The 26948-nt window shown below is 46.5% G+C and overlaps 1 protein-coding gene across 12 annotated transcripts in view; it reads right to left on the bottom strand.

Moving 5' to 3' along the window:
• The window catches only part of NCOR2 (nuclear receptor corepressor 2), a 355605-nt gene that overhangs the window by 187049 nt on the left and 141608 nt on the right, over positions 1–26948 (bottom strand). For all 12 annotated transcript variants that reach the window (XM_060269894.1, XM_060269902.1, XM_060269904.1 and 9 more), the window contains exons 7-8: positions 13403–13459; positions 3528–3580 (exon numbers count right to left, since the gene is read on the bottom strand). In XM_060269894.1, coding sequence (XP_060125877.1) covers positions 3528–3580; positions 13403–13459 — 110 coding nt within the window. The remainder of the gene's footprint in view (positions 1–3527; positions 3581–13402; positions 13460–26948) is intronic.

The raw sequence follows: 26948 nt of genomic DNA, 5'->3' as shown, positions 1-26948 counted from the left end.
ACTGAGACCGCAGAAGCCAAAGATGAGGGGCAGAAGGAGGTTAGGGGGCTGGCAAGAGCTTCTTGCAGTCTTCGATGCCGTTTCTCAGTCCAGCTATGGCCTTAGGCTAAGTGGCAGAGTATCTGCTTTCCATGCAGAAATCCCTAACTTCTCCAGGTACGACTAGCCCTGCACTGGAAAGCTGCTGCCAACCAGTGTAAGGAAATACTGGGCCAGGCAGACCAGTGGGCTGACTCGATATAAGGCAGCTTCTGGTGTTTGTTCCCCTCCAGGTTTGCTGTGCCAAGTCTCAGCTGCACAGGGCCACAAATGCCAACCCAGCAGTCCATTCCGATTTTATCTCCTCACTCACTGGCTTGGGCTGACAACCTCCAGGCAGCAATAAAAGTCTGTTGTGGCTGTTCTTAGGGCAATGGCATTACACTCCCTCCTCTAGCTGGACTGTGGCTGAGCAGGCAAGGGAGAGTCCTCCAGAGGGGGCCACAGAGGATATACATTGCCATCATGTGTGCGTTCCTGAATGCCAGGGCAGCTACCCACAGCTGACAAGAACCATGTTTAAGCTATCCAATGAGGTGAGCCACTAGGAAACACACAAGGACTGTGACAAATGGCCTTGAAATCCTGAGCTGCACCTATCAGGGTGTGGGGTGGGAAAGGGCATGCACACTGCCTCAGCACCAATATCTCAGGGTCCCAGGATATGGCATAAAGAGCCATCACCCTGCTAAAGCTAAGTGGGTGTGGATCTGGTCAGTTCCTGGATGAATGAGCACCTGAGAACCAGGTATATGTCACCTTGGGATCTACGATGGAAGACATGAAGAATATAAATATAAGAAATGCAAAGCCACACCGAAGACTACCCTGGCCAGCTCTGGCAGGGGAGCCTCCTGGCCAATATGGCATCTGGTGCACCAAAAGAACTCCAATACTGTCTCACATACACACAGCCTGAAGGGGAAGCACTCAAAACCTGGGAACTAGAGAACTTGGGCAGAGGACTGGTTTGTTTCTTCACCCCACCTCTCCAGTCTTGGCTGCAGTGAGGTTTGAAATCTCTAGGTCCACAACAGGAGACCTCTCCCACCTCCTCCAGCTGGTGATGCATGGCAGAAATAGTTTTGCTTATTCTGGACCGAGTCTTGGATTTTAATATCTTATTATTGGCTGGCATAACATTAACCTGCAGCACCCACAAACTCAGGAGGTTGCCAACAAGCCTACTAGGCTGCCCCAGGTGAGGCGGAAGAAAGGCCCTCAGTTGTCCTTCTCCCATCATGGCAGGCCCAACCTCCTTCTGCTCACTGCTATGTGAATGTCAGCGTCCAGCCCAACAACTCCCAGCCTTCAAAAAAACACGTATTGGGACTCAGTCAGCCAAAACAACACAAAGCTAATAACAAAACACCAGGGGAAACATTAAAAGTCCCCACAATAATGAACAGGTCCAGGGAGCATTACAGCCAAAGCAGGGCCAGCCCAACTGTTAAGGAAAGCAAGGCAGCTGACTCAAGCTGAGGGGTGGCAGTGGCAGGAAGACAGAGACGCACCTCGCGCACAGCCTGCAATGTGGTCTCTATGTTAGCCTGCTGCTCTCAGTACGACTCAGTGTGTTCTCCTGTCACTTGCCAGTTCTGTCAGCTTTTGTACATGGAAGGTACCACCCTGTCCTTTGCTTCAAACACCAAAAATGTATCAGGAAAGCCAAAATATTTATGTAATGATGGAACCAGAACAACAGAGATAAAGCACAGTGGTCCCAGCTCCCTACCCTCCTCTCTCTCTCTGCCTGCCTGCCTGCCTGCCTGCCTGCCTGCCTGCCTGCCAGCCTGTCTCTCTTTCACACACCCCTTTCGCTACAGTTTGGGTCAGTCTTCCACAGCATGGCACTCAGTGGACTTCGTTGGACAACAACTCTCATCAGCCCCAGCCAGCATGGCCAGAGATCAGGCATGATGGGAGTTCTAGTCCAAAACATCCAGACACGGCCAGGTTGAGGAAGCCTGGTGATCTACACACCAATGCAAAACCCACACCTGATCAGCTTGGGGGAAATGATCTGGCTTACAGAAAGTGTGACTTATTATCCAGCATAAAGAGAGACTTTGATGACCTCGTTGCCTTATTCCCCCAAACAACGTTGTTTTGGTCCGCCCTGCTAAAAAGGAGAGTCTGGCATGATAGTCTCAACCCTTTGGCTATCGACAAATCCAGAAAACTCGTTAATCGTGTGGTTGCACCCAAGCTGCGTTATTTGAATGGCCATGTGATCGAGCACCCTGACATTCGGTTCAGTGAGGTGGCTCTGTTTCGTAATGACGGCATTCATTTTTCCTATCTTTCCGATCAAGGAAATGTACCTATGGTTGGCAGATATCACCAAGAGCATTAGGGATTGGTTGCAGCTGTGAGGGTATTGGCGAGCCTTTGGGCTTGGGCGGCGGTCAGGCATTGGATTATTCAATATGTGATGTATGTGTTGTGTGTCGGAGGTCAGGTTAAGGCCATCACCTACCGTTAAGGGGATCTGGTGGTCGTGGATCCTGCCTGATGCCCTATTGGGGTTAGGGCCATGGCACGACCCCCCATGATGTCAGGGGAAACTTCCAGTTGTATTTGCATCAACAAGCTCCTCCCACTGTTCATTAACCTTTACGTGTCTCCACACCACACCAGTCGGGTGGAGTCACATGTTGCGTTCCCGTCCAATGCCTAAGCCAATACCACTCACATGCTATATAACCAATAAAGTTGTGTCCTTAATTTGCCCATTAACCTAAAATCACGTGTCCTTGTGTCTTATTTGCTTTACGCGGGTGACGGGTCATCGACACGCAAGAGCTGCTGTAAGATGACACACTGTGGTTGTGGTCTCTTTGGGGGAAAGACAGGAAACGAGACTTAAGCTGCAAGGCTTCACTTCAGAATAACTTCTGGGTCAGGTTGGAATTTCCAACCTGAGCACCAAGGGACCTGGCATTGCTCCCCTCGTCCCAATCTTCTGGCTGTGCTGACCAAAACCACCTTGCTTCCATGGCTAGTGCAGGATCCTGTTTGCTGAACTGCTCAGGGATGGTGAAAAATTGCCATGAATCTTCAGGTAGTTTCAAATCTCCCATCCAATCACAGGCACACACACGTCCCCCAATTCCCGTCTCATCACACCCCATCCTGTTTTCCAACAGCGGATTCCCTCCCTCACCCCACCCTCTCCTTCCACAGCAATTACCCGCAACACTCTGCCATCCCTGCTCAATCTCTCCACTGACTCCAAATGACGAACCACTTAGGACATTTTGCTGCTTCAAGCCTCAAAAGCAGGAAACGCAGCACGAGGACAAACAGGAGAGATGTCCCCTCCTGCTTTTCTGCCTCGGCAGGGGAGGAAGAGATCTGAGGCAGGAAGGGCAAAGAATCTCTTTCTTCCCCTGCCTTAATCTCACTAATGCCCAGACATTTGAAAGGAAGGTAGGGAGGGGGTAGAGAGAAAGGGATGGAAGAGGACTTTATTGCCACGTACTTACATTTTAATGTTCTCATGGTATTGCCTTGTGTCTGAGGGTTGGTTGTAGAGTGGCTGAAAAGGAAAAGGAAATTTGAAGTGTAAATCACAGCGTGGGCTAGCATATCATAATTATTGCTGACAGCAAGGCACCCTGTACCGCTTATGAGCTTTGGTTCCCAGGGAGCTGAAGGCACGCTAAGTCCCTACAACTCCAAACGTCAGCCCAAAGGCCAACTTGCTCCACTGCCCACCCACAGCCTTCCACCATCACCTGAGATGCTTCTCCTCTCCATTCCCTTCTACTTTCTTCCCTAAGGTGCTGCCTGCCTGAGTCACCGCAGAACTAAGAATACGCTGTTCAAAAGCAAGCTTGTTCAGAAACAAGCAATTTGCAACGTAACTCCTCTGAAGCCCCATGTGCGACACAGCATAGAGTAGCAAGCTGGGGAGGGGGCAGGCTATTACTCACTTTATTGTGGAAGAAAATCTTAAAGTCGCACACATGGGAACTCAGGGGATCGGCTGGGGAGGTGGGGGGAGTGGCTGCAAAGGACAGAGCAACCTCCACAGCTCAGTGGTAAAGAACAAGCTTTGCATGCAGAAGGTTCCACACAATCCACACTCCGCATTTCCAGTTTTAAAAGACTCTCAGGAAGCAGAGCTGGAAAAAGATGCAGCTGAGATGCTGGACAGCTTCTGCCAGATAGGGCTCATCCACACTTCTGCATAGAAAGTGGTCCAAGCAGTTTTCTGCTTGACCCACATGTTCTAGGCACAGGTTTGAGGGGCTTTCCCCTTGCCCTACTCCTTTCCAAGGCAAAACCTGCTCTTCAGCAACTGAATGCAACAAATGGAAATCCACGGGAAACCTGAATTGTCATTTGCCCCAAATGAGCGCTAAAGAGCAGTTTCCCCCAGAAGGAAGCAGCAGGACTCAGTCAGAGCAGAGCCTGCTTAGGAACAAAAGAACCTGCCTTATATTGGGTTGGGTCATTGGTCCATATAGCACAGCACTGTCTACCCCGACTGGCAGCAGCTCCTCAGGGTTTGAGGGTGTTGTGACCCCACAATCCCAGCTGGGTTAGGGCTGGGGTGGGGGCCTGGGAGGGAGGATGGGTGCCTTGCTTCTACACCATTAAAGGGCAAGAAAGGGGAGACAGTCCTGCTGGCTCCCTATTCTGCCACCAGCCAGGGAGCTGTGAAATTCCCTAGCAATGGCCAAATATGTCAACCAGGTGAGAGGAGGAAGAGCCTCTGTCCTGCTGACAAAAACTCAAAGTTGCCTCCACCTCTGGGAGCAGACCCATGATCCCATTTGGAGGAGTGTGTGCCTCCAAGTGCTCCAGTCTCATAGGAGGAAAGAGTCTTGGGAGTGAACATGCCACGTCTTGCCTTTAATAGCTGGCAGGAGGGGAGCGGCTATTTGCAGCTCTCCTATGGTCTCAAATCCTTGATGCAGTTCTCAAACTCACTTTGGCGTTCTGTACCTATAGCCTGCCCTGTACCATTGCAAGTCTTGAGAAAAGCTTTCTTACTCTCCACGTAGAGATGTAAAATTTACAGAAATGGTCAAGCTTCCCACCCCCACCCCCACCCCCAGTTTTTCTGGAAGAATCTTTCCTCCCCTTGTGACAATGGCAGAAATTGCATCTTGTACTTGCACTTGAGAGTTGTACTCTCAGTAATGATCTGTAATTATCTGATACTGTACACAGTCTTACATAAAGGTCTCCCTGCTGCATAATTCTAGAAATCATTTTGGACACCTTGCCTAAACATTTTGTTCACCGTTCCAAAATAAAATATTTCATAATCACCCCACCCCCAATTCTTCTTCTTTTGGGGGGAGATGCAGAGGGAGATTTGGGGGCAGTGGAGAGCCTTTGTTGTGGAATTTGGGGTGGGAGCCAGGGCAGTGAGAGGACCTTCCCAGCCCCACTTGGAGATTCCAGGAATTGAACTTTCAACATGCAATGTGGACGCTCTGCAACTGAGCCATGGCTCTTCCCCAGTATTGAGTGAGGTTTGTTTTTATGGCATAATGAATTTATAGTAATGTTTTTAAATGTGTTGAAAGTCTCTTAGAGACCTTTGAGTAACAAGCAACCAACAAGTCTAAATAATAGTAAACTATAATAGCAATAACTATAATGATGGACCAAAGGTCTGGTCAAGCTGGGATATACTTTATGTATGTTCTTTTTACCAATAAACACCTAAGCATCAGGACAAATATGTATCAGAAAGCCTAGCCTGAAACCACATTTGTCCATATACCATAGCTGCCAAGTCTCCCGTTTTTCGCGGGGAAACCCCCATATTTAAACCCGTTTCCCGCTGTTATCCCGAATAGAGAAAAATCCTGTAAATCCCCCAGATTTCCTACCTGCCAGGGAGGCTCCTTCTGCACATGTCTGGACATGCGCAGAACGCATGTCCAGACATGCGTAGCAGCAACCTCTGGTGCCACTCCGCTGCTGATCCCAGATTTTTCTTACCGGGAGTTGGAGGGTGTGCCGTATACAGGGTTGGATCCAATGCTAGCTCTACTCAGAGTTAACAAATTTGTTAACAATTTTAATTAATGTAGGCCCATTAATTTCAGTGGGTCTATTCTAATTAGAACTTAGCTGGATACAGATGTTAACTGCTGCATTTATATTTAATGATTTTAAACTGTGAACCACCCAGAGAATACGGCTGAATGAGCTAAGTGTACAATTATTATTATTTTTAAACAAATTTCAGAAAGGGATTGTGATTTGGGTCCCTAGAGAAGGCAAATGGTGCAATTGGAGAATTAAAACTCACTTTCATCTGGAACAAGATATAACAGCTGCTCAGGGTGAGCCTTGAATCCAATCTTGATAGTGGATCTATTCCCTCCCCCCACATATCCTGACGATGTTCAGGAAATTTATCTAATTACTTTGTTTCAATAGTGCAGAAGGGTTTGATGACCCACCCACCCACTGTTACAGGGCTCTCCCCACTTCTCTCCCCTCTATCCATTTAATTTTTCAGACAGAAAACAACAAAACTATAAAGAAAACATCATTGGAAAACCACAAAAAACCATAAGGTCAATAAATACAGTCCAGCAACTTTAAAAATATGCACACACACATACCCAGGATCTCTTTCCCTAATTTCCAGGTGGGCAGCTATGTTAGTCTGTTGCAGCAAAACCAACAGAGAGACTTGTGGTATTTTCAACACAGACAACTCAATGCTGAATTCCTTTCATGTACCAGAACAGGATTCAGAGACCGCGGAGAACATCAACCTGCTCTGTTTCTGGTGGTTTTTTTAAGAGAGAGAGAGCTGTCTCCTCCTTGCCTTACCCCAGAAAGATATTTTGCATGTCTAAAGACTACATGTTCGATCTCTGGCACTGCCACTTCAAAACATATTGGCTATTAAAACACCCGCCGGAACCGCTGCTGGAGTGTCACTGCAAGTCAAAATAAGACAGCCCATGGGGGGGGGGAGGTGGAGGAGGAGCAGTGTGATTCTTGCGTCTTTAAAACAACAAAGTCCAGAGCAACCCAATGTGTGAATGAGACTGAAACCCTTCTGGGGAAACATCCTGTTGCTCCGTGACTTCTCTGGGCCTTCTCACTAAAGGAGAAGGAACAAAGTGCCCTCGAGGCCACCTTAAGCAGCTACCTCCTCAGACATGACTAACACTTCGCTTATGAATCATTCATCAAAATTATGGCCATACTTGGGCTGTTTCCAGATGAGTAATGCAACCAGGGCCTTTGGAGTTGAACACTAGTCATGAGTTGGGAAGATGCAGAATGTCCCAATTTTTTTCAGGGTCAGCGTGACAAATTCTCCCCGTCTGCTGTGCAGGTGGAGGCCAGCAACAAACTAGAGAAAGCGACTTGCACAGGGGATTTCCTCAAACAAAGTTTCTGAGTGAAAGTTTGAAAATGAGTCGTTTGGAAGCCAGGCAGACCAAATGGCACAGCTTCTCCTGGGATATACTGCTACACCACACAGGTAGAAGGGTTACAGTTTGAATAATGCCCATGCATTTAAAAAACAAAACAGAAAACTAGGAAGTCAGAGAGAAGGACTTTCTGTCTGAAGATGTAATTTTTTAAAATCTGTAAGGAGGCACATCCTCCTTGGCCACTGGGCCATGCTAGGTGCGGCTGGTAGGAATTCTAGTTCAGTAACACCTGGAGAACACAGGGTTGGGGAATGCAGGATTGAGGCATGGCAGCTTCATAGGTCTCCTCTTGATGGAGCCAGATGGAGGCTTCATCTCCCAGTTTACCTTCAGAACTCCCTCACTTTGCACCGTATCGCAGACATGGTTTGTCTGTGCATTCACCCCAGCAAAGTGCTCTATGGAAATTAATCACAGTCACACTTTTGGGAGCATTTCGCTGCATGCAAACCATGGAGTCATTTCATGAAGCCACCTGAGCAGGAAATGTTATGAGTGAAGCCAGCTGATTCTTATCAATGGATGGGTCATTGTTTGCTTCCTCAATGCTGGGGCCATGCAATTAAAGCACTCGATGACTGCAGCATCAAGGGATGCCTTGCATGTGGGAATAGAGGCATAGATTTAACAATACCTCAAAAACTAAGAGAGACTGAAAGGATAAATATTCACCTATAACACAATGGTCTGAAGACCTTACTGCCCTAGCTACATTCAAACTTATTTCATATAGCCTTACCTTCCAAGTCCTGGACTGCAGAATCCGGGACCGGCAGCCGTGTGACACCGGAAGTTGCGTCGACGTAACTTCCGGTGTCGCTTTGCCCTTCTATGGGCACCAAAAATGGCCGCCGCCGGCTTCGAAAGTCGCTTGTACGCATGTCATGAAGTGCGTCAACGCAACTTCCGGTGTCGCTCCGCCCCTCTATGGGCACAAAAAATGGCTGCCGCGGACACCGGAAGTCTTGTCTATGCACTTCCGGACATGCATAGATGCGACTTTTGAAGCCGGCGGCGGCCATTTTTGGTGCCCATAGAAGGGCAAATTAGAAAGAAAAAAAATAGCCGCCGGCAGGAGAAAATACCGGAGAAAAACGGGAGATGAAGTGATACGGGGGACCACCGGGAAAAGGTAAGTAAAAACGGGGGGTTTCCCGGGGAAAACGGGGTACTTGGCAGCTTTGTATAGCTGTCAATTTTGGGTGGGTATCAAGGTCGGCATCCAGACAGCTTATATGTTTAATTCAGGCATGTCCATAGTCTGGCCCATGGGCCAAATCCAAATCCAGCCCACTGGTCAGTTTAATCCTGCCCCACAGGTGCTGGAGCTTGCTCACCCGCCCTCCGGTCGTCTCTCGCAGCTGATCGCCGTGGGCGGCTCTAGGACCCGCCCAGCCGCCATCTCATGCATGCGCCTGCCTCTCTATCCTGGCTGCTTGACTGGCTTGTGCAGGTGCCATGTGTGCAGCTTTAGGTCCTGTCCACCCATCGGCTCTCACATGTGCCCTCTTTTGTAGCCCTGCTGGCGACTGCATCAAACCAGCATTTGGCTTTTTCTACAGCCCGCCATTTGGCTCGCGCTGCCTCCGGTGGGTCATCTGTGACTCCTGCCTGCTGTTCATCTTGCTCTGTGCTGCCTGTGATCTGATCCAAAGGGTAGTTCATAAGTATTTTGTGCTGATTAATCATAAAAAAGGTCAAGTATGGACAGGTTTGGGGTAAAATCCCCCAAAAGCTCAACAACATAAATCCTTTTTTTTAAAAAGACATTGGTAGGCTAGCTGGAACAAAGGTCCAGTTTGGTATTATGCAGCTTCCTGTATAATACCATCAGAAATCATTTGTAGTGTATAGACTGGTATAGTTGGGGGGTGGGCACAGTATTGGGGAAAGAGGGGCAAACCAGACACACACACCCTATGCGCCCAGCACCCAAGCACCCTCCCATCAGCAATGGGGACTGGTTGAGTGCGGAGAGCTCCCTCTGAAGGTGAAGAGCACCCTCCACATCCTGCCCCGCCCACCCACCCACCAGCTGGCGGGCAGGCACTCACATGCCTTTACCCTCTGCTCCCAACTTCTACCTGGTGAAGAGTAGCCTCTGCCCCAACCCCGCACGGCATATGAACACCCGTCAGCAGCAGCAGGGGCTGGGTGAGGGAGCCCTCCACTCTGACCCAGCCTGACGGATGCCCGCGCACTGGGCAGGGACAGGGTGGGGAGGGTGCTCTTCACATTCCACGCCCTGCCATCACCCGGTGGCTGGCTTAGCACGCTCCATCGCTGTTTGGGGGGGCGCACATGCTTTTGCCGTGGGTGCTGACAGCACTATGCCACTGAGTATATAGCACATTATTCCCAAAATCTGAACAAACACACTCTCATGTGCCGGAGTAGCCACAAGAAGAGCGTAGACAATTAAAAAGGAAATCTGTTTCAGTGAAATGCAAACTCTGCACCAAGGAAAATGAATTATTTCAACCCACATTGAAATTATACATGTGATGTGACTTGAATCCAAATTAACCTTCTGTCAATCACAGAGGAGAGGCAAAGAGTTATAATGAGCACTGGTCCCACCCACTAATCACTGAAAATTCTGCTGAGACTCTCCCCTCCACAATCCTAAGGACTAAAACAGTCACTTTAATCTTTAAAAAAACAAACAAACAAAGATTTGCCACTGGGCATGTTCTACACTGCCAGTACCAATGTTCCACACTTTAACTGCAAAATCTACAAAGCCACAGGTGTAAGTACTAGGGATGTGATCCTTGTGGGGTATTTGGCTTTATGTACAGACCCAACCAACAGAAACTAATAGCATACTATGTCAACATAGCTGTCATTGTATGGGCTACTGTAAAATGGGGCACATCTACACTATATAGTGAAAGCACTCTTTTACCATTTTAAAAGCCAAGGCTCCCCCCTCCCCCAAGAATCCTGGGAACTGTAGTTCATTAAGGGAGCTGAGAGTAGTTAGGAAACTGCCTCCAAGAGGTGCAATTGACAACACCCATAACTATCTACAGTTCCCAGCATTCTTTGGGGGAAGCCATGGCTGTCAAATGGTAAAAGAGAACCTCCTGGATGTGAATGCAGTCAGGGAGAGGAGGCCCACCAGCAAATCAACAGAAGATACCAGTAGCATTTAATTTAGAAAGGATATGAGGACCACAGGGGGGAAGGGGGCTGGGAAAGATTTTTTACTTGAAATTATTTAATAGCTCCAAAGAGACCAGCCTATTTTTTATTTTTTTAAAAACTCTGAAAGACCACAGTGACATCAACCATCACCCTCACACCAATTATGAAGGTGCTCTCTAGGTGGCTTTTATTCATAGGCAGGGTGATAAGCCACAGAACAAGTCTCTTACGTACTGCAGCCCAAAGGCATCATCGCAGCTGCCTAGTAACCACAGACAGCAGCAGCCAAAGACCAAAAGGAGCCATTTCCACAATTCACTGTGCAATTTACATCCAGCTGCTTCCTGCAGCCACTAGGCAGGCTAAATTTAACAAATTTCATGTAGGAATTGAGGGGTATAACCAGTTCAAAAGGAATAGACCAAACAGGAATGGAGGAGGAGTAGCATTACAGTGGAACCTCGGTTTATGAATTTTCGGTTTATGAACGCCGCGGACCCATCTGGAACGGATTAATTCACTTTCCATTACTTTCAATGGGAAAGTTCGCTTCAGTTTATGAACGCTTCAGTTTATGAACAGACTTCCGGAACCAATTACACCCATGCTTCAGTTTATGAACCCTTCAGTTTAAGTACTCCATGGACCCATCTGGAACGGATTAATCCACTTTCCATTACTTTCAATGGGAAAGTTCGCTTCAGTTTATGAACGCTTACTCCGCGGACCGTCTGGAACGGATTAATTCACTTTCCATTACTTTCAATGGGAAAGTTCGCTTCAGTTTATGAACGCTTACTCCGCGGACCGTCTGGAACGGATTAATTCACTTTCCATTACTTTCAATGGGAAAGTTTGCTTCAGTTTATGAACGCTTCAGTTTATGAACAGACTTCCGGAACCAATTGTGTTCATAAACCGAGGTACCACTGTATATATAAAGGATGTGGACACTTGTGAAGAAATCCATAACCTGGAGCATGAAAAGCAGACTGAGAGTATATGGGTAAAAACTGTGGAGAGAGAAACAACAGTGACCCTACTGTGGGTGTCTGCTATAGACCGCCAAGCCAGACTGAAGACTTGGATGATGCCTTCCTAGAGCACATTACCAAACATTCAAAAAAGAGAGAAATAGTAATCATGTGGGACTTCAACTTTCCCAATATCTGTTGGGACTCAAACTCTGCCAAGAGTGTTAAGGTCTGACAAATTCCTCCACTGCCTCGCTGAAAATTCCCAGAAGGTGGAAGAAGCAACAAGGGGATCACCTATCTTGGACATGGTCCTCACCAATAGGGAGGAACTTATTGATGACGTGGAAGCACTCAGAAACTTGGGAATAAATGATCATGTTTTCTTGGGTTTCAGGATACAGAGGCAAGGGAAAACTGAGCGTAGTTGGATATACACTCTGGACTTTAAAAAGGTCAATTTTGAAAAGCTGAAGGAACCACTTCTGCCAAGAAGTGTGGTGGAGTCTCCTTCTTTGGAGGTCTTTAAGCAGAGGATTGACAGCCATATGTCAGGAATGCTTTGATGGTGTTTCCTGCTTGGCAGGGGGTTGGACTGGATGGCCCTCGTGGTCTCTTCCAACTCTATGATTCTACTGGGTGTGATCCCATCATCAGAAGTACTGAATGAGAAGGGAGTCTAAGAAGGATGGGAGTTTCTTAAAGGAGAAATATTGAAGGCTCAAATACAGACAATTCCAAAAGTAAGAAAAGTGGGAGGCATCTAAGGAAACTGGTGCGGCTGAATAAGGAGCTTACAGATGAGCTGAGTTAAGAAAGGTATGTATAAGAAATGGAAGAAAGGGGAAATCATAAAAGAGGAGTACACACGAGTAGCCAACAGTTGCATGGGGAAAGTCAGGCTGGCTAAAGCTCATAATGAGCTTTATGAATGAAGCTGTCTTTGGCTACGTCCAAAATAGAAGTTGGGAGCAGAGGGTAAAGACAGAGAAATGCTATTAGGTGACAGAGAAAAGGTGGAACTACTCAACACCTACTTTGCTTCTGTCTTCACCTAAAAGAAAAGCAATGCCAACCTGGTGATAACAGAATAAATGATGTAAGGAGGGAGCTGCAGCCTAAGATAGGCAAAGAGGTAGTAAGGGAACACCTAGCTACTTTCAATGAATTCAGATCTCCAGGGCCTGATAGGCTGAATCCAAGGGTACTAAAGGAGCTTGCTGTTCTTGGAGAACAGTTGAGGTCCCTACAGACTGGAGGCAAGCAAATGTTGTCCCCATCTTCAAAGGGGGGGGGGGTGGAGAAAAAGGAAGACCCAGGTAAATAGTAACTGGTGGTAAGCTTAACATCGATACCAAGGAAGGTCCTAGAACAGATAGCTCAACAGTCAGTCTGTGAGCATTTAGATAAGGATGCTGTGATTACTACGACCCAACATGGGTTTCTAAAAAATATGTCATGCCAATGCTGGAGTGAATGGGCCAATGTAAGACACCTTCCTCTACATTCTGTTGTTGCCAGGCAGGTGTTCTCAGCCCACTGGCCCTATCTGCTAAGCTTCCTGCACCAGAATCAGGCCAGCAGGCCATTCTGAAATCAGAGGGAGGCTTCCTTGCAGATCTCGCCATCAGGCAGATGCTGGAGTCAGTCCTCCTCCTTCTCAACCATTTGGCTACCCTCCAAAACTCCAAGGATGACAAGAAAGGGAGGGGAGCAGAGAGAAAGGAAGTATGCAGGGTCGGTGGGTGTGGCTGTAGGGAAAGAAAAAACACAGTATGTATATTTGTTAAAATGCACAGACAAACTTACCAACTCCACCTGAGGTCCCAGCCCTTCCAGAATTCTGTGTGCTGCTTCTGCTTTTTTCTGCAACAGTGAAAAGGAAAATAGGAGAATGCTAAATGACTTAACAACTGGAGTCCCCCACTTGCAGGTTTCACTTGCCTTCCCCTTCCTTCAAATCTTCCCTCAAAGGCAAAGGGCATACAAATTTAACCTCATTTCCCTCCCCACCCTTCCCCAAGGCAAGAGGAGAAAGGTTAAAAGCACAAAGAGAGAGACAGAGACAGCAAGAGAGAGAGAAAAAACCCTCCCACACACACTACAATGTCACAGACTGGGAAGGGTTTGAACGGCTGCCAAGTTGAAAAGCCCAAACAGCAAGAGAAAACTCTTACATACGCTTCAAGGTCTCAGCTGCAAAAAGGAACCATGGGGCGGGGGAATGGATATACTCCGCTTGTGGTGCCTTAGTGGCAATCTTCTAGCACAAGACACTCACACCCCCAAAAAGCCTTTCTCCCTCTCCCTGCAACAAATGAATTCTCTTTCACTTTCAAATTGTCTGGGTACTGCGCAATCACTTCAGTGGCTATCCAAGAGCAGAGACCTTGTGGGAGAGAGGGAAGGTCTGCTTTGTCATGCCCCCTTTTCCAGGAACTGGCCTTGTCGAAAGGATGTGATCACAGTAGCACCACCGTCCTTGGGTCATCTGCCCTCACCCACCAACCAGCACTCTCCCTCTCCTCTTTATCTTCCTGCTCTTTTCCTCCCCAAGCTAGATTACCTCGTGCTCACAGATATATACAGTACTGTACATGAAACGAGCACACATGCTCTTGAGGGGACATGTCAGAACAGGGCTTGGAAGAGTCACGGGCTCACGGCACCAAAGCGATTAAATAAAAGATGACCTTTCCACTAACACACAGGCTGCTTTCCCTCCCTGATGATTCTTACTATCAGCCTGGTAAACCTGCTACCTAAAAAGCCAATGAGGAACGAAAGCAAAGAGGGCAGGTCCAGGAACAGAAGGGCCTGGAGACAAATGGTTCTCAGCAAATGGAGCATGGGGTTTAAGGCACCTTACGGGAGCAACACACTGAGCAAGGAAAGTTGGTTCACCCCTCTCTGAGGATGCACCATCAAGATCATTTGAGGAACACTTGCTCTCGCCTAACAGCCTTTCAGCTTCCCAGTGCATGCCATGGCACCAAAAGGAGTGGATATTATTCCTTGACCATGCTTGTTAACAGGGATTTCTTATCAGCATTGGCAGTTTTGAGTATGCAACCATGGGAATGTAGTTTGTAATAATCTCATTTTAAATATCTCCCAATTAGTTAGCATCCAAATTAAAAACTAGGCACTGTGCAATTAATAAAAAGACAACACTTTACTGCAGTTTAGTGTGACAAGAAGTAGCCACAGTGAGCCTCCATATTTCCTGCTTCCTATTCCTCCTCCAGCATAGACATCAGACATTGGGAAGTTTTCACTTCTGATTTCAATTAGGAACAATTTAGTGTAGGGCTCAAACTCCTAAGCTGTGGTTAATGGTTTGTTTAAACAAGCAAGCTTCATAACCCATGGTTTGAAGTTGGCTTGTTTCAAACAAACCATAGTTTAGATTAACTCAGTTTGCGGGCTGTAAGAAGGGTTTTATAAGACCTCATCACAATCACACTAAAGGAGTGAATGAATTTACTTTATTCAGTCACAGACCAGCATAAGCAAAACATTTAAATAACATAACAATATGAATCCAAACAAATACTCATTAAATAAATAGGGGCAAAAACTAACCATAGATTAAAACATATACATAAAATACTTGGTTAAGCATAAGTAATGGGTGGATAAAACTAATAAGAGGGATTAAAAAGGACTCGTTAAACAGCTATAAGGGATGAGACTTCAATGATACAGATCTAACAATATGGGTCTTCATTTTAGGACTGATTTGTAACATAAACCATCCTTCGACGAATGTCTATCATGGCAGCGCAGAATCTGGCGACTGAATATATGACTTCTAGGCTTTCGTCCTGTAGTAATAGGGAGGTGTTATGTTGTTCTGAAAGCCCAGGGAACTTATATAGGATGGGTTGGATAAACCTGGCTCAAACGTCTATATAATACTTGCAATAATACTTGCAACAATGTTCCATTGTTTCCTGCTACCCAGAGCCACATGGGCATTTCCTCTCCTCGTAAGGTATCTTCCTATAGCGGCCTTCCTGAATTGCTGAAGGGAGAGTCTGAAAGCGGGCCAGGGTAAAAGCCCTTCGCTGTTGTGGTATTTCAAGAAACAAACGGCAGACGGCAAAAAAAAAGCAGCAAAAAAAAAATCATCTTGCAAGACGCGGCCATAGAAAGCTTCGTCTTGCGAGGCAACAAAGAATCGCTAGACGCTTTCGTCTAGCAAGTTTTTCGTTGCGCGAAGCATTCGTCTTGCGAGGTACCACTGTATACAGATTGTTATATGGTTTCATTGTATGTTTCAAATTGTTGTAAACTGCTCTGACATGTTTATGAATAGCGGTATATAAATATTTTTAAAGTAAGCAAATAAACAAATTAGGCTTGCTCCGGGGCACTCTCACCTATAGGTTTCAAAACTGAGCCCTTGCACTGAAAACAGGTCCCAGAGCTGAGCACTAGGGCACAAGTTTAAGCTATATAGAATCAGCCCTATGAACATAAGGAGAGACCTGATGGATCAGGCCAAAGGACCATCGAGTCCAGCATCCTGTTCTCGCGATGGCCAGTCAGATGCTTATGACCTGACTACAATAAAGGTGGGGTCATAGTGGATACTTGTGGTTCCTACTTGTGACTCTCAGCAACTGATATTCAGATGCATCTTTCGTCTGACAGGATAGGGGGAGCACAGCCACTGTGGCTAGTGACCATTATCCTCCATGAACTGTTCTGATCCTCTTCTAAAGCCTCCAGGTCACTGGCCATGACTGAGGGAGTGAAATGCAGTGCATGGTAAAGCACCTTCTGTTGTCTGTCCTAAATCTTCCAATATTCACGTTTGTTGGATGGCCCCAGGTTCTGGTACCGTGAGAATAAAATCTTCTCTCTGTTCTTCATCTTATGCACCTCTTAAAGGTAAAGGGACCCCGACCATTAGGTCCAGTCGTGACCGACTCTGGGGTTGCGGCGCTCATCTCGCGTTATTGGCCGAGGGAGCCGGCGTATAGCTTCCAGGTCATGTGGCCAGCATGACAAAGCCCTTCTGGCGAACCAGAGCAGCGCATGGAAACGCCGTTAACCTTCCCGCCGGAGCGGTTCCTATTTATCTACAGTACTTGCACTTTGATGTGCTTTCGAACTGCTAGGTTGGCAGGAGCTGGGACCGAGCAACGGGAGCTCACCCTGCCGCGGGGATTCGAACCGCCGACCTTCTGATCGGCAAGCCCTAGGCTCTGTGGTCTGATCGGCAAGCCCTAGGCCACCCGCGTCCCTTCTTACCTTTTCTCTTATGCACCTCTTACCTTTTCTCTAAACTGAAAAGCCTCAAACCTTGCTGCCATTCATCGCAGGGCAGCTGCTTCAGCCCCTTGATCATTTGGTTGCCCTTTTCTGAATCCTTTCCAGCACTGCAGTATTCTGTTTGAGGTAAGATGACCCAAACTGTATGCAATGTTGTGGCTGAAGCCTTTCCTAATGATCCCTAGGGCTGAATGCACCTTTTTTCATGGCTGCCACACACTGGGTCAATCCTCTTTGTCAACCCCAAGCTGTCGTTGTTATCGTCAGTCACCACCAGGTTCAAACGCCAGGAGAGTGCATGTGACATGAAATACTTTTTGCCCCATCATGCATCACTTTGCACTTGTTTGCGCTGAACTCCATTTGCCATTTTGTTGCCCGTTCCTCCATTTTGGGGACAGCCTTTTGGAGCTTCCTGTCATCTTTTTCTATTCTAACTACCCTAAACAATTTGGTATCATCAGCAAGTTTGGCTACCTCATTGCTTACCCCCTAACATTCATTCATTCATTCAATTTGTTTTATCTGTATGCCACTTTTACACACACACACACACACACACACACAATGTTCGAAGTGGCTTACAACAAAGAAAAAGGGAGCCATTTTTAACAATAGATCATTTATGAGCAAGTTAAGAGGATAGGGTCCAACACCGATCCTTGGAGAAGAGTATACTTAATACACCTCTGCCACTGGGAGAAGTATCCATTTATTCTTACTCTGACCTTCCTGTTCCTTTAACCAGTTGCTGATTCACAAAAGAGGCCTTCTCCTCTTATTCCGTGACTGCTAAGCTTATTTGAGTGTCTTTGCTAAACCCCTGTACAATGAAAGCATCTCTCTTGGACATGTTACACAGCCGGTCACGCCATCCAGTGGTCAGCTCTTGAATTACCACTCACAAAAAACCGGGTTTCAGAGTCTGCAACTTCAGGCTGACTTTCAAAGGAGCCACAGGGTGGCTGAGGGGGTGAGTCACTGCCAGAAAAGGGAAGTGTGAGCACAAACATAGTCAAACAACATCTGAGTGACAGGGTTTTAAATTGATCTAATTCCAGGAGGGAAAGGAAGCTCTTTTCCTTGTGTACATCTCTGCTCCTCAGAGAAGCAGCCCAGAGACCTGGAGCGTATTTTGTGACCTGACAAGACTCTACGCAGTTGGTTGCAAAAGGCAGGAGAACCAGCAAGGAAGGCTTCAGGGCTATGGGGGGTTTGCACCAGGCACAGCTCAGGTGTCCTGTGTGCATATGCAGAAAACGGAAATGCTGGATTGGATGTTTCCATCTCTCTATGCTCTTTTCCCTGACAAATGAAACTGTGGACAAAACCATTCACAAACACCTCACATACAAGTGTGTAATACATACCAAAATTTACTAGTATTTACGAAACAACTCCCCTGCATTCCATAGATAAGATATATCAGTTTTATATCACATTTTTCCTTACTATTTCAACAGTTAAAACACACAAATAACTATAAAATCAGGTTTTTGCTTCATTTAACCAATGCAGGGGGGTGGCAAATCTTAAAACTGATCCTGCCTTTGTCCCTGTTCCCCTAATCTGACATACTAGTATAATAATAATACTTTTAAATAAATCTTATTTCTGTGAGTTTAGACCAGGGTTCCTCAAACTAAGGCCCGAGGGCTGGATGCGGCCCGCAAGGCTCATTTATGCAGCCCCCGGCAACCCCCACCGCCTGCTCTTACCGGTGTGGCATGGCTGCCCACTTCCAGGTCGCCGGGAGCATCGGAAATAGCTTGTGCGCATGCACAAGGATCATTTCCGGCGCACTTCCGGGCCGGAGGAGGCCCATGCACATGTACACAAGCCATTTTCGGGGTCCCGCAACCCAGAAGTGCGCCGGAAATTGCGTGTGCATACGCATATGGGCACACGCTCCCGCGATTGGCGCTGGCGGCACCGGCCCTCGGCAAAGTAAGTTTGGGGACCCCTGGTTTAGACATTTCCTCAACATACCATGTTTTGCTAACTCACTCCTGTTCATTACTTCCCAAGTTTGCCATTTAGCAGCTAATAATGTTTTTGCTGCTCTTCACAGATTTTTCTACTATAAAATACTTTGGCCATGCATCTGATTTCAAACAACCCAAGAGAACTTGTAATGGATTTGTAGGTGTGGAATAACCAATCATACCTTCCATTACCTTTAATTCCCCCCCCCCAATGAGTTATAACCTCATCACAACTCCACCCAACGTGCACAGACTCAGCTTCATTTTTTTCTACATTTCCTACAACACCAGTAACCTTAGGAAAAAATATTTGCTAATCACTTTTGAATCCAACACTGGCAATAAAGTATCCTGCCTGACAGTGTCATTAATTTTTCCCAAACCTCTTCCATGGTATTTATCTGTAACAGCCTTTGCACATCTTTAATGCATCTTCATTAAAATTAGGTAATAGGTCAGATGAAATTGATTTGCAGGGCAGGATTTCATCTGCAGGCTGACAATCAGCCATGCCAGACTTTCTGTTTACTGTGACTAATTTCAATGAGACATGTGTGACTCACTTTCAACTAGTTCTGGGCGCACATTCATGTAAGATTTATGCTCTGCTTACATCACGCTGAGGTCTCCTTTCCGGAGAGAAGGGGATTCAGAATACAGTGACACACTGCGAACAGCAGGTCATATGGAGCATATTCGCACTGTGTTGAGGGGGGAGTTTTGTATTATTGCTTTATATTATACACCACAATGCCAACCTGATATTATGTGAGTGTCATTTTATTACTGCTTGGAAGCAATTGCTAAATTAAATGTGTCTACAAACCAAAATATATTCTGCTATTTTTAAAGTACACTCCCCGCTTAGAGCTCCGCCAAACCTCTCGCAGGGAGAAAGCTCCATACACACTGGACATAATAACACAGAGACCAAAGATGCCTCTGAGAAACCGACAAGTAAGACGTGAGCACAAAAGCACTCTCTGTAGTTCTCACTGACTGGTATTCAAAGGCATACTGCCCCTGATATGGCAGTTTTCATGACTAGTAGCCAGAGATAGCTGTATCCTCAATGAATTAATCTAAGGGCTTATCTACACTTACCTTTCCTCAGTCCTTTCCAAGCACGGACCTCAATTTAAACTCTGTGTTTTCTTTACCTTCTTTAAAGGTCAATTGGAACAAACATCAACCCGAGTTGACAATTGCTCCGATTCAGGTTTAAAGAACGAGTTTTTGCAGGGAAACCCTGGGGAGAAACCAAAAATGCTCCGACACTGAACATTAAAACACAGACCTCTGCCTTGAAAGAGTGGGTCAAAAGGTATGTGTGGATAAGCCCTAATCCACCTTGGTGGCCATCTCTGCCTCCTGTGGGGGCAAACTGAAGAAGTCCTTCCTTCTATGTGTCCTCAATCTCTCAACATCCAGCCTCACTAGATAGATGTCCATGAGTTCTAGTATTATGGCAGAGGGAGGAAAATGTCAGTCTATCCATGTTCTGCATGACATGCATTATTTTATACACCTCTATCTTATTCCCCGCTTACTTGCCTTTTTTCTAAACTAAAAAGCCTTTCCCCACAGTGGAATCACTCCACCCCCGTGATCATTTTGGCTGCTCTTTTCTGGACCTTTCCGCAGCTCTGCAATATTCTTTGGGAAGTGCAGCAACTAGAGAGCTGTATACAGTATTCCAAACACCATCTCGCCATGGATCTGTATAAAGGCATGTTTCTGAGTGCACTTGGTGTATGCAGGCAGTATTATGAAGAGCAAACAGCCATCAGCTGTACAGATCCCACCCTCAGAGCTGCTGGGTAGGTAAGAACAAGGATGTTTACGGCAGAGCGGCAAGTCAGCTAGGCCATACTGAGTCACACACCAGTCTTGCTGCTAGTGCAGAAATGTTCTTTTATCAGAAACTCAATCCTAGTATTCCAAATACTCATAAAGTTTATGGATCAACGTCATCAACCAGAATCAAAACTAAGTGTGGAGCAGGGCTCTGGGTAAGCATACTTGAATCAGGGACATCTCAGCAAGACAGCTTGCTGTCCATGAGTGGGGCTGGCTCCTAGGAGGCTTACCAAATTTAAAGTAGGATATGCAAAGTGCACTTAGAGACACAGGGCAGATCTGCACCATGCATCTAAAGCACATCTAATGCACCTTTAAAGCATGTGATTTCCCCCCAAAGAATTCTGGGAACTGTAGCCTGTTGGGGGAATTATTGCGAATCGTAGCTCTGTGAGTGGAAAACTACAGTTCACAGGACATATGGTGGGGATCTGTCACTGTTGAACCACTAAGTGAAAGTTAAATCCCCTGATCTCAGTCACTGGAGGATACTTGACATAATCAAAAAAGAACTTCTATTACATAGCCCTATTTCTTCATCTGCATATTTTAGCCTGGCTTGTTCCGTGTGTGTGTGTGTGTGTGTGTGTGTGTGTGTGTGTGTGTGTGTGTGTTTACAGATGATCAATTGTCTTCCTTTAATATCTGAAAATGGCCTCTCTTCCTAGAACACCAAAGATCCACAGGACAAACTGCACTGTCACCTATACTACAACATTAATGAATTACTTCTTCAATTATACAATTCAAAGTGGCAAATACTGGGTCCCTAGGTGGTCTATCATTTGGGCACTGAACAGACACAGAGCTGCTTAGCTTCAGCAAAGTGAATGCGTCATGTGCCCTCAAACCAGGCCCTGAGACGGTGATATATATTTTTTCATTTCTGGAAATGCTAATCCAAATATTTCCTCTGTCTTTCAATCTGTACATAAACACTACAGTTGGAATGTAAATATACAGCTTCCCTCCGGTGGTCTGATTTCCACTGTACAGTCTCTTTGGCATCAGAGCAAAATATATTTAGTCCATAGAATAAGTAGTAGACAAATTCCTGGTAATAAAAAAGCAAAAGGGACATCCTTCAGAAAATCCCCCTGCCCAACTCTCCCAGGCATGGAGACCAATGCAGAGCAATGGAGACTTCCTGTTAAATTCAGCAAGACAGGAAGTAGTGTTGATCTGTCCATACAATTAATCCCACAGCCAGACTCTCCCAAACCTGCATATCCTAGCAGAATAAATGAATCACACTGTTCTATCCCTTCCTTACTGGCACTACAGTGTCATTAGTACACCAAACACTGACAGAAATATCACTGCACATTCAGACACCTTGCAGGGTCAATGCCATTACTGTCACTGAGTAATAGATACCAGAGCGGCATAAATTTGATGCTGACCTTGACTGCTCCATCATGCAGAAGGCCAAATCGCAGGATGCTGCTGCCTCTAGCCCAGGGCCATAGCTCAAGGGTAGAGCACCTGCTTTGCATGCAGAAGGCCCCACGTTCAGCCCCCGGCATCTCCAGGTAGGGCTGGGAAAGACCCCCTGACTGAAATGGTGGGGAGCTGCTGCCAGCCAATGTGGACAACATGCTGAGCCAAGTAGACTAACGGCCTGGCTCAGCATAAGGCAGCTTATTGCGTTCCTACTGATCAGTGCAATATCACACTGGGCCACTTAAAGATACGGGCATCAAAGTTTGGTGTACTGAAGTTGCCAACTCACTGTGCTTAAAGCCTTCAGAGAGCCTTCCTGAAAAAGCATTTCAGGACCAAAAAAGTAAGAAACTAACCTCACATGTGGCCAGTGAGGCAGCCTGGAAAAATGACACACCGACATGAATGATCTAATGAGCTGCAATCTCAATGCTCGTAGCTCTTTCACTGTCCCAAGGGGCTTCTGCTTCCTACACCCCAGTAGGAATTTGCTCTAAAAAGTGTTCTTAAAACATTTTATTATTTAAGGAGCTAGTCAGATTACCCCCAGGAGGAGCTTTTGGGAACACAGAGTTCCTGGAAATCAGGACAGCATGCAACGTATTCTGTTACCTTTTATTCCTTTACCAGAGCGATGATGCAGGGAGTGTCGAATCTAGTTTCAAACCCTCACTTAAGCAGAAAGCTCAGTGCTTGAATGGCCTGGGCCAAATCATGGGGATCCTGATTTAACCTTCCCCATGCAGGATTGTTGTGGGGGGGGCAACTGTGGGAAACCCCTCTGTACGCTGCCTTTGATCTCTCTGGTAGAAGGGGCAGGGCACAAACACAGCAAACAGCACACTGAATGAGGAGCCCCAAGTGGTGCATTTAGTCGCAGGAACACAGGAAGCTGCCTTACACTGGGTCAAACCATTGGCCCATCCAGCTCAGTGCTATCTTCCCCAACTTGGCGCCCTCCAGATGTTTTGGACACAACTCCCATACAGCTGCTACACTGTACTGGTGTACTACACTGCACTGCACTTAGGGTTTCCAAATGGGGGTCTTCCTCAGTCCTAGCTGGGGATTGAGCTTGGGACCTTTTGCCTGCACAGCATGCGTTTTGCTTTGCCCTATGCCAGGCATCCCCAAACTTCGGCCCTCCAGATGTTTTGGACTACAATTCCCATCTTCCCTGACCACTGGTCCTGTTAGCTAGGGATCATGGGAGTTGTAGGCCAAAACATCTGGAGGGCCGCAGTTTGGGGATGCCTGCCCTATGCCCTTCATCTAACCTTTGACCTCTGGAATGACAAGCAGGGCCATCCATCCACACAAGTTCACCCATAGGTAATACAGGTTTTGAGGACTAGGGCGAGTTCTGTTTTCTGCACATTATCATCAGGCACGGGGAAGATATTTCAAATTCCTGTGAGCCAGAAACAAACTGCTTGGGGTTTAACAAGACCTGGTATTTTCCCACCCAACATATCCAGTTTTCAACCCCACAAACAGGGCAGACCCACACCATACATCCAAAGCATATCCAAAGCACATTTGATGTATGTAGATTCCCCCCAAGGCTTGTGGGAACTGCAGTTTCCCCCAACAGAGCTGCAATTATTAGCACCCATAACAAACTACAGCTCCCAAGATTCCTTGGAGGAAGCCATGCCCTTTATATGTGTGCTGGATGTGCTTTGAATGTATGGTGTGGGCATAGCTGCCAAGTATCCCGTATCCGCCGGGAAAACCCCTTTTTTCTTACTGTTTCCCGGCGGTCTCCCGTTTGCTGATAAATCCCGACATTCTCCCTTAAATTCGCTTCTTCCCGGCGGCCATTTTTCTGGTGCCGCTTTGCCCTTCTATGGGCACCAGAAAATGGCGACGCCGGCGACGGAAGTCGCTTCCGCGCATGACCGGAAGTTGCGTGACGCGACTTCCGGTGGCGCTTCGCCCTTCTATGGGCATCAGAAAATGGCGCCGCCAGCGCCGGAAGTCGCTTTTACGTGTTTCCGGTCATGCGCGGAAGCGACTTCCGGCGCTGGCGCCGCCATTTTCTGATGCCCATAGAAGGGCGAAGCGCCACCGGAAGTTGCGTCACGCAACTTCCGGTCATGCACGCGCTGCCGATCCTGGATCTTTACGACCCGGACTTGGCAGCTATGGGTGTGGGTGTACCCTGAAACACACCGTTGCACTTCTAACGTTGCCTTGTTCAGTCCTATGAGCTCCACCACAATTTCTCCACTGTTCAGTGAAAAAAATAGGACTCCCATCTGAGATATCTGCTATTAACTTCAAACAGTGGGGGCAAACTAAAGGGGAGGTCTGTTGCCTTCATGCTCAACTTGCGGGCTCCCAAAGGCATCTGGCTGGCTCCTGTCAGAACACAGGAAGTTGCCTTGGACTAAGTTAGACCATTGGCCCACCTAGCTTAGCATTGTCTATCCCAGCACTTCCCAACCTGGTGCCCTCTAGCTGCATTGCACTGCTTTCTCAGTGCTTTCCCATTTGAAGAATGATCTTCACAGGTATGCCTGGAGCCATCACCCTCTGTTTCTAGGCCAGGGCAACCCAGCCAAATGGACAGGTATTGAAGGGAGAGATTTGCCAATTGTGTTATTGAGCTAAATCTGATCATATAATGTGCATTGTATAATTCTGATTGTATGGCTTAGCCCCCCCCCCCTATCCCTAAAATGCTTCTTAAAATGCTTTCCTTTTTGCCTCAGCGTATGTGTACCAAAGTGGGCCAAAGTGTAATAAAAACATTCGAGAGCAAGACAGAATGCCCTGCTAAGCTTTCAAGGCCGGATGACTGTCTTGTCTGATGCTAGCAGTCTGACGCAAAGAGCAGGCAAAATAGATAGGAATTCAAGCCCCCACTCGAGGCCGGGTGAAGATGCTACCGGGGTAGCATGAGTCAGCATATAAGGACCGGACACAGATCTTCCTTATATGTACTTGTGACCCCCTTGCGTGCACACATTTACAGAGGAGGGGGAAAGGAGCCCAAGAAGTGTATAAGAAGCTTTGCAAATTTGTGTCTCTTTACTCTTGTCGTGAGCTGAGTCTCTTAAATTTAAGAGTCTCTTAAATTTACTGAATGGAACTCAACCCCGGTGTCGTTATTGACTGTCTCTGTCCCTGCCTGGGCGCAACTTAAGAACCCTTATCAGCTAATAAGGCTACAGTATAAATAATAAAATTATTATTAATAATTATAAGGCACTTGGGGGGAGGGAATTATGCACCCAGGTCCTTTAGACCTCAATTTTCTGCTTATCTTTCAGTGGGGTGTGTCGAGTTGGATTTCCTGGATATATTGATGTGAATTTTAGGATGTTTTAACTCTTGTTTTTACACTTATTTTTGCAAGCTGCTTTGAATTCACCTTTCTGGAAAAAGCAACCAAATAAGAATAGAAGCAATTATTATTACACCACCTGGAGATGCCAGGGACTGAAACTGGGACCTTCTGCATGCAAGGCAGCTGCTCCACTGCATCCCAGATGACTAGCATGGCTCTCCAGCTTTGGCCTATGAAGTGTTGGCTTTCTCTGACTGCTTTAATAAACTGCACTGTTTTACTGTGATGCTTTAACTTACCCCTTCCCTTCACCAGATTATAAATTCCCCTGCAGGCCTGCTGGGTCAAAAGGCAGGGTAAAAATATTTCAGTAACTAAAAGGGAGAGGAGAGACAGAGTGTACCTACAGATAAAATCCCCGAAGCTCTTGGGAAATGACATAACTTGCCTACAAGGTGCTGCAAGCGATCTAGTTCCTTGAGGCTACAATCTAGATATACTTGCAAGGGGAGCAAACTTCACTGAATGATCAGGCCTTACTCCCAAAAAAACATGTTTAGGATTGCCCTGTGAGTCACTCATGTGCTTCAGTGGTTGTCAGAGGGGGCTTAGGCTTTTGTGAGCCGAGTGGGAAGAGATGAGGAAACTGGAGTTATTTTGAGAGAAAGGAGGGAGGTGTTTTTCCTGGAATAATTCCAGTCACCATTCCAGAGAGGCGGCGGCTGAACCGTGCTCCGGATTTTATTTATAGCATTGCTCAGCTCCACCATGCCTCAGAACAAGGCATAAGCATTTCCATTCAGGATCCAGCTTTCTCGCATGGATGGAGGAAGGAAACACACAGAGAGAGCCTTGCTGGGAAAACAGGCCTCCCTCCTATTCCTCCAACTGGGGAAGTGCCATAGCTCAGTGGAAGAGGTCAGGCTGTGCATGCATAAGGTCCTGAAAACACACTTTGTCCATGAAGTTTTTGGCACAACCTTCAAACCCAGAAGCTACACCTACACCCACACACCCACACACACACACATACAAACACACAATCTGCAATTGTTTTAACTGTTTTTATACATGTAACTGCTTATATGTGTTTTTATATTGTAAATTGCTTCAGGGTGCCTCACGGGAACTGATTCATAAATGAAATAAATAATAATTAACCACTGGTAGCTAATAGCCACCCACAGACAAAACATCCATGAATTTGCTTATACAATCGCAGATTTACCAATGAAATGAACTCAACACTTGCTGCACAGCCATTCTTCTTTAGAGGTGGGGAGGAACTCACTACTTGGGGTGGGTGAGAAAGTACTTCAACTCTCAATTGTTTAGCATAATGTTGTGTGTATTAGACAGACAGCTATGCCCTTTCAGAGATACAAGTGCTGAGACAGAAAAGGAATTAAAATTTAATCTTATTGATTTTTACAGACACAGTCCCAAGAGCCAATAGACATTGCTGCATCACACTGAGTTTTTTTCCTTT

Source organism: Zootoca vivipara, chromosome 17 (assembly GCF_963506605.1).
Source record: "Zootoca vivipara chromosome 17, rZooViv1.1, whole genome shotgun sequence".
NCBI lineage: Eukaryota > Metazoa > Chordata > Lepidosauria > Squamata > Lacertidae > Zootoca > Zootoca vivipara.
The sequence above is the reverse complement of the archived record's forward strand: the minus strand, read 5'-3'. Positions and strand labels throughout refer to the sequence as shown.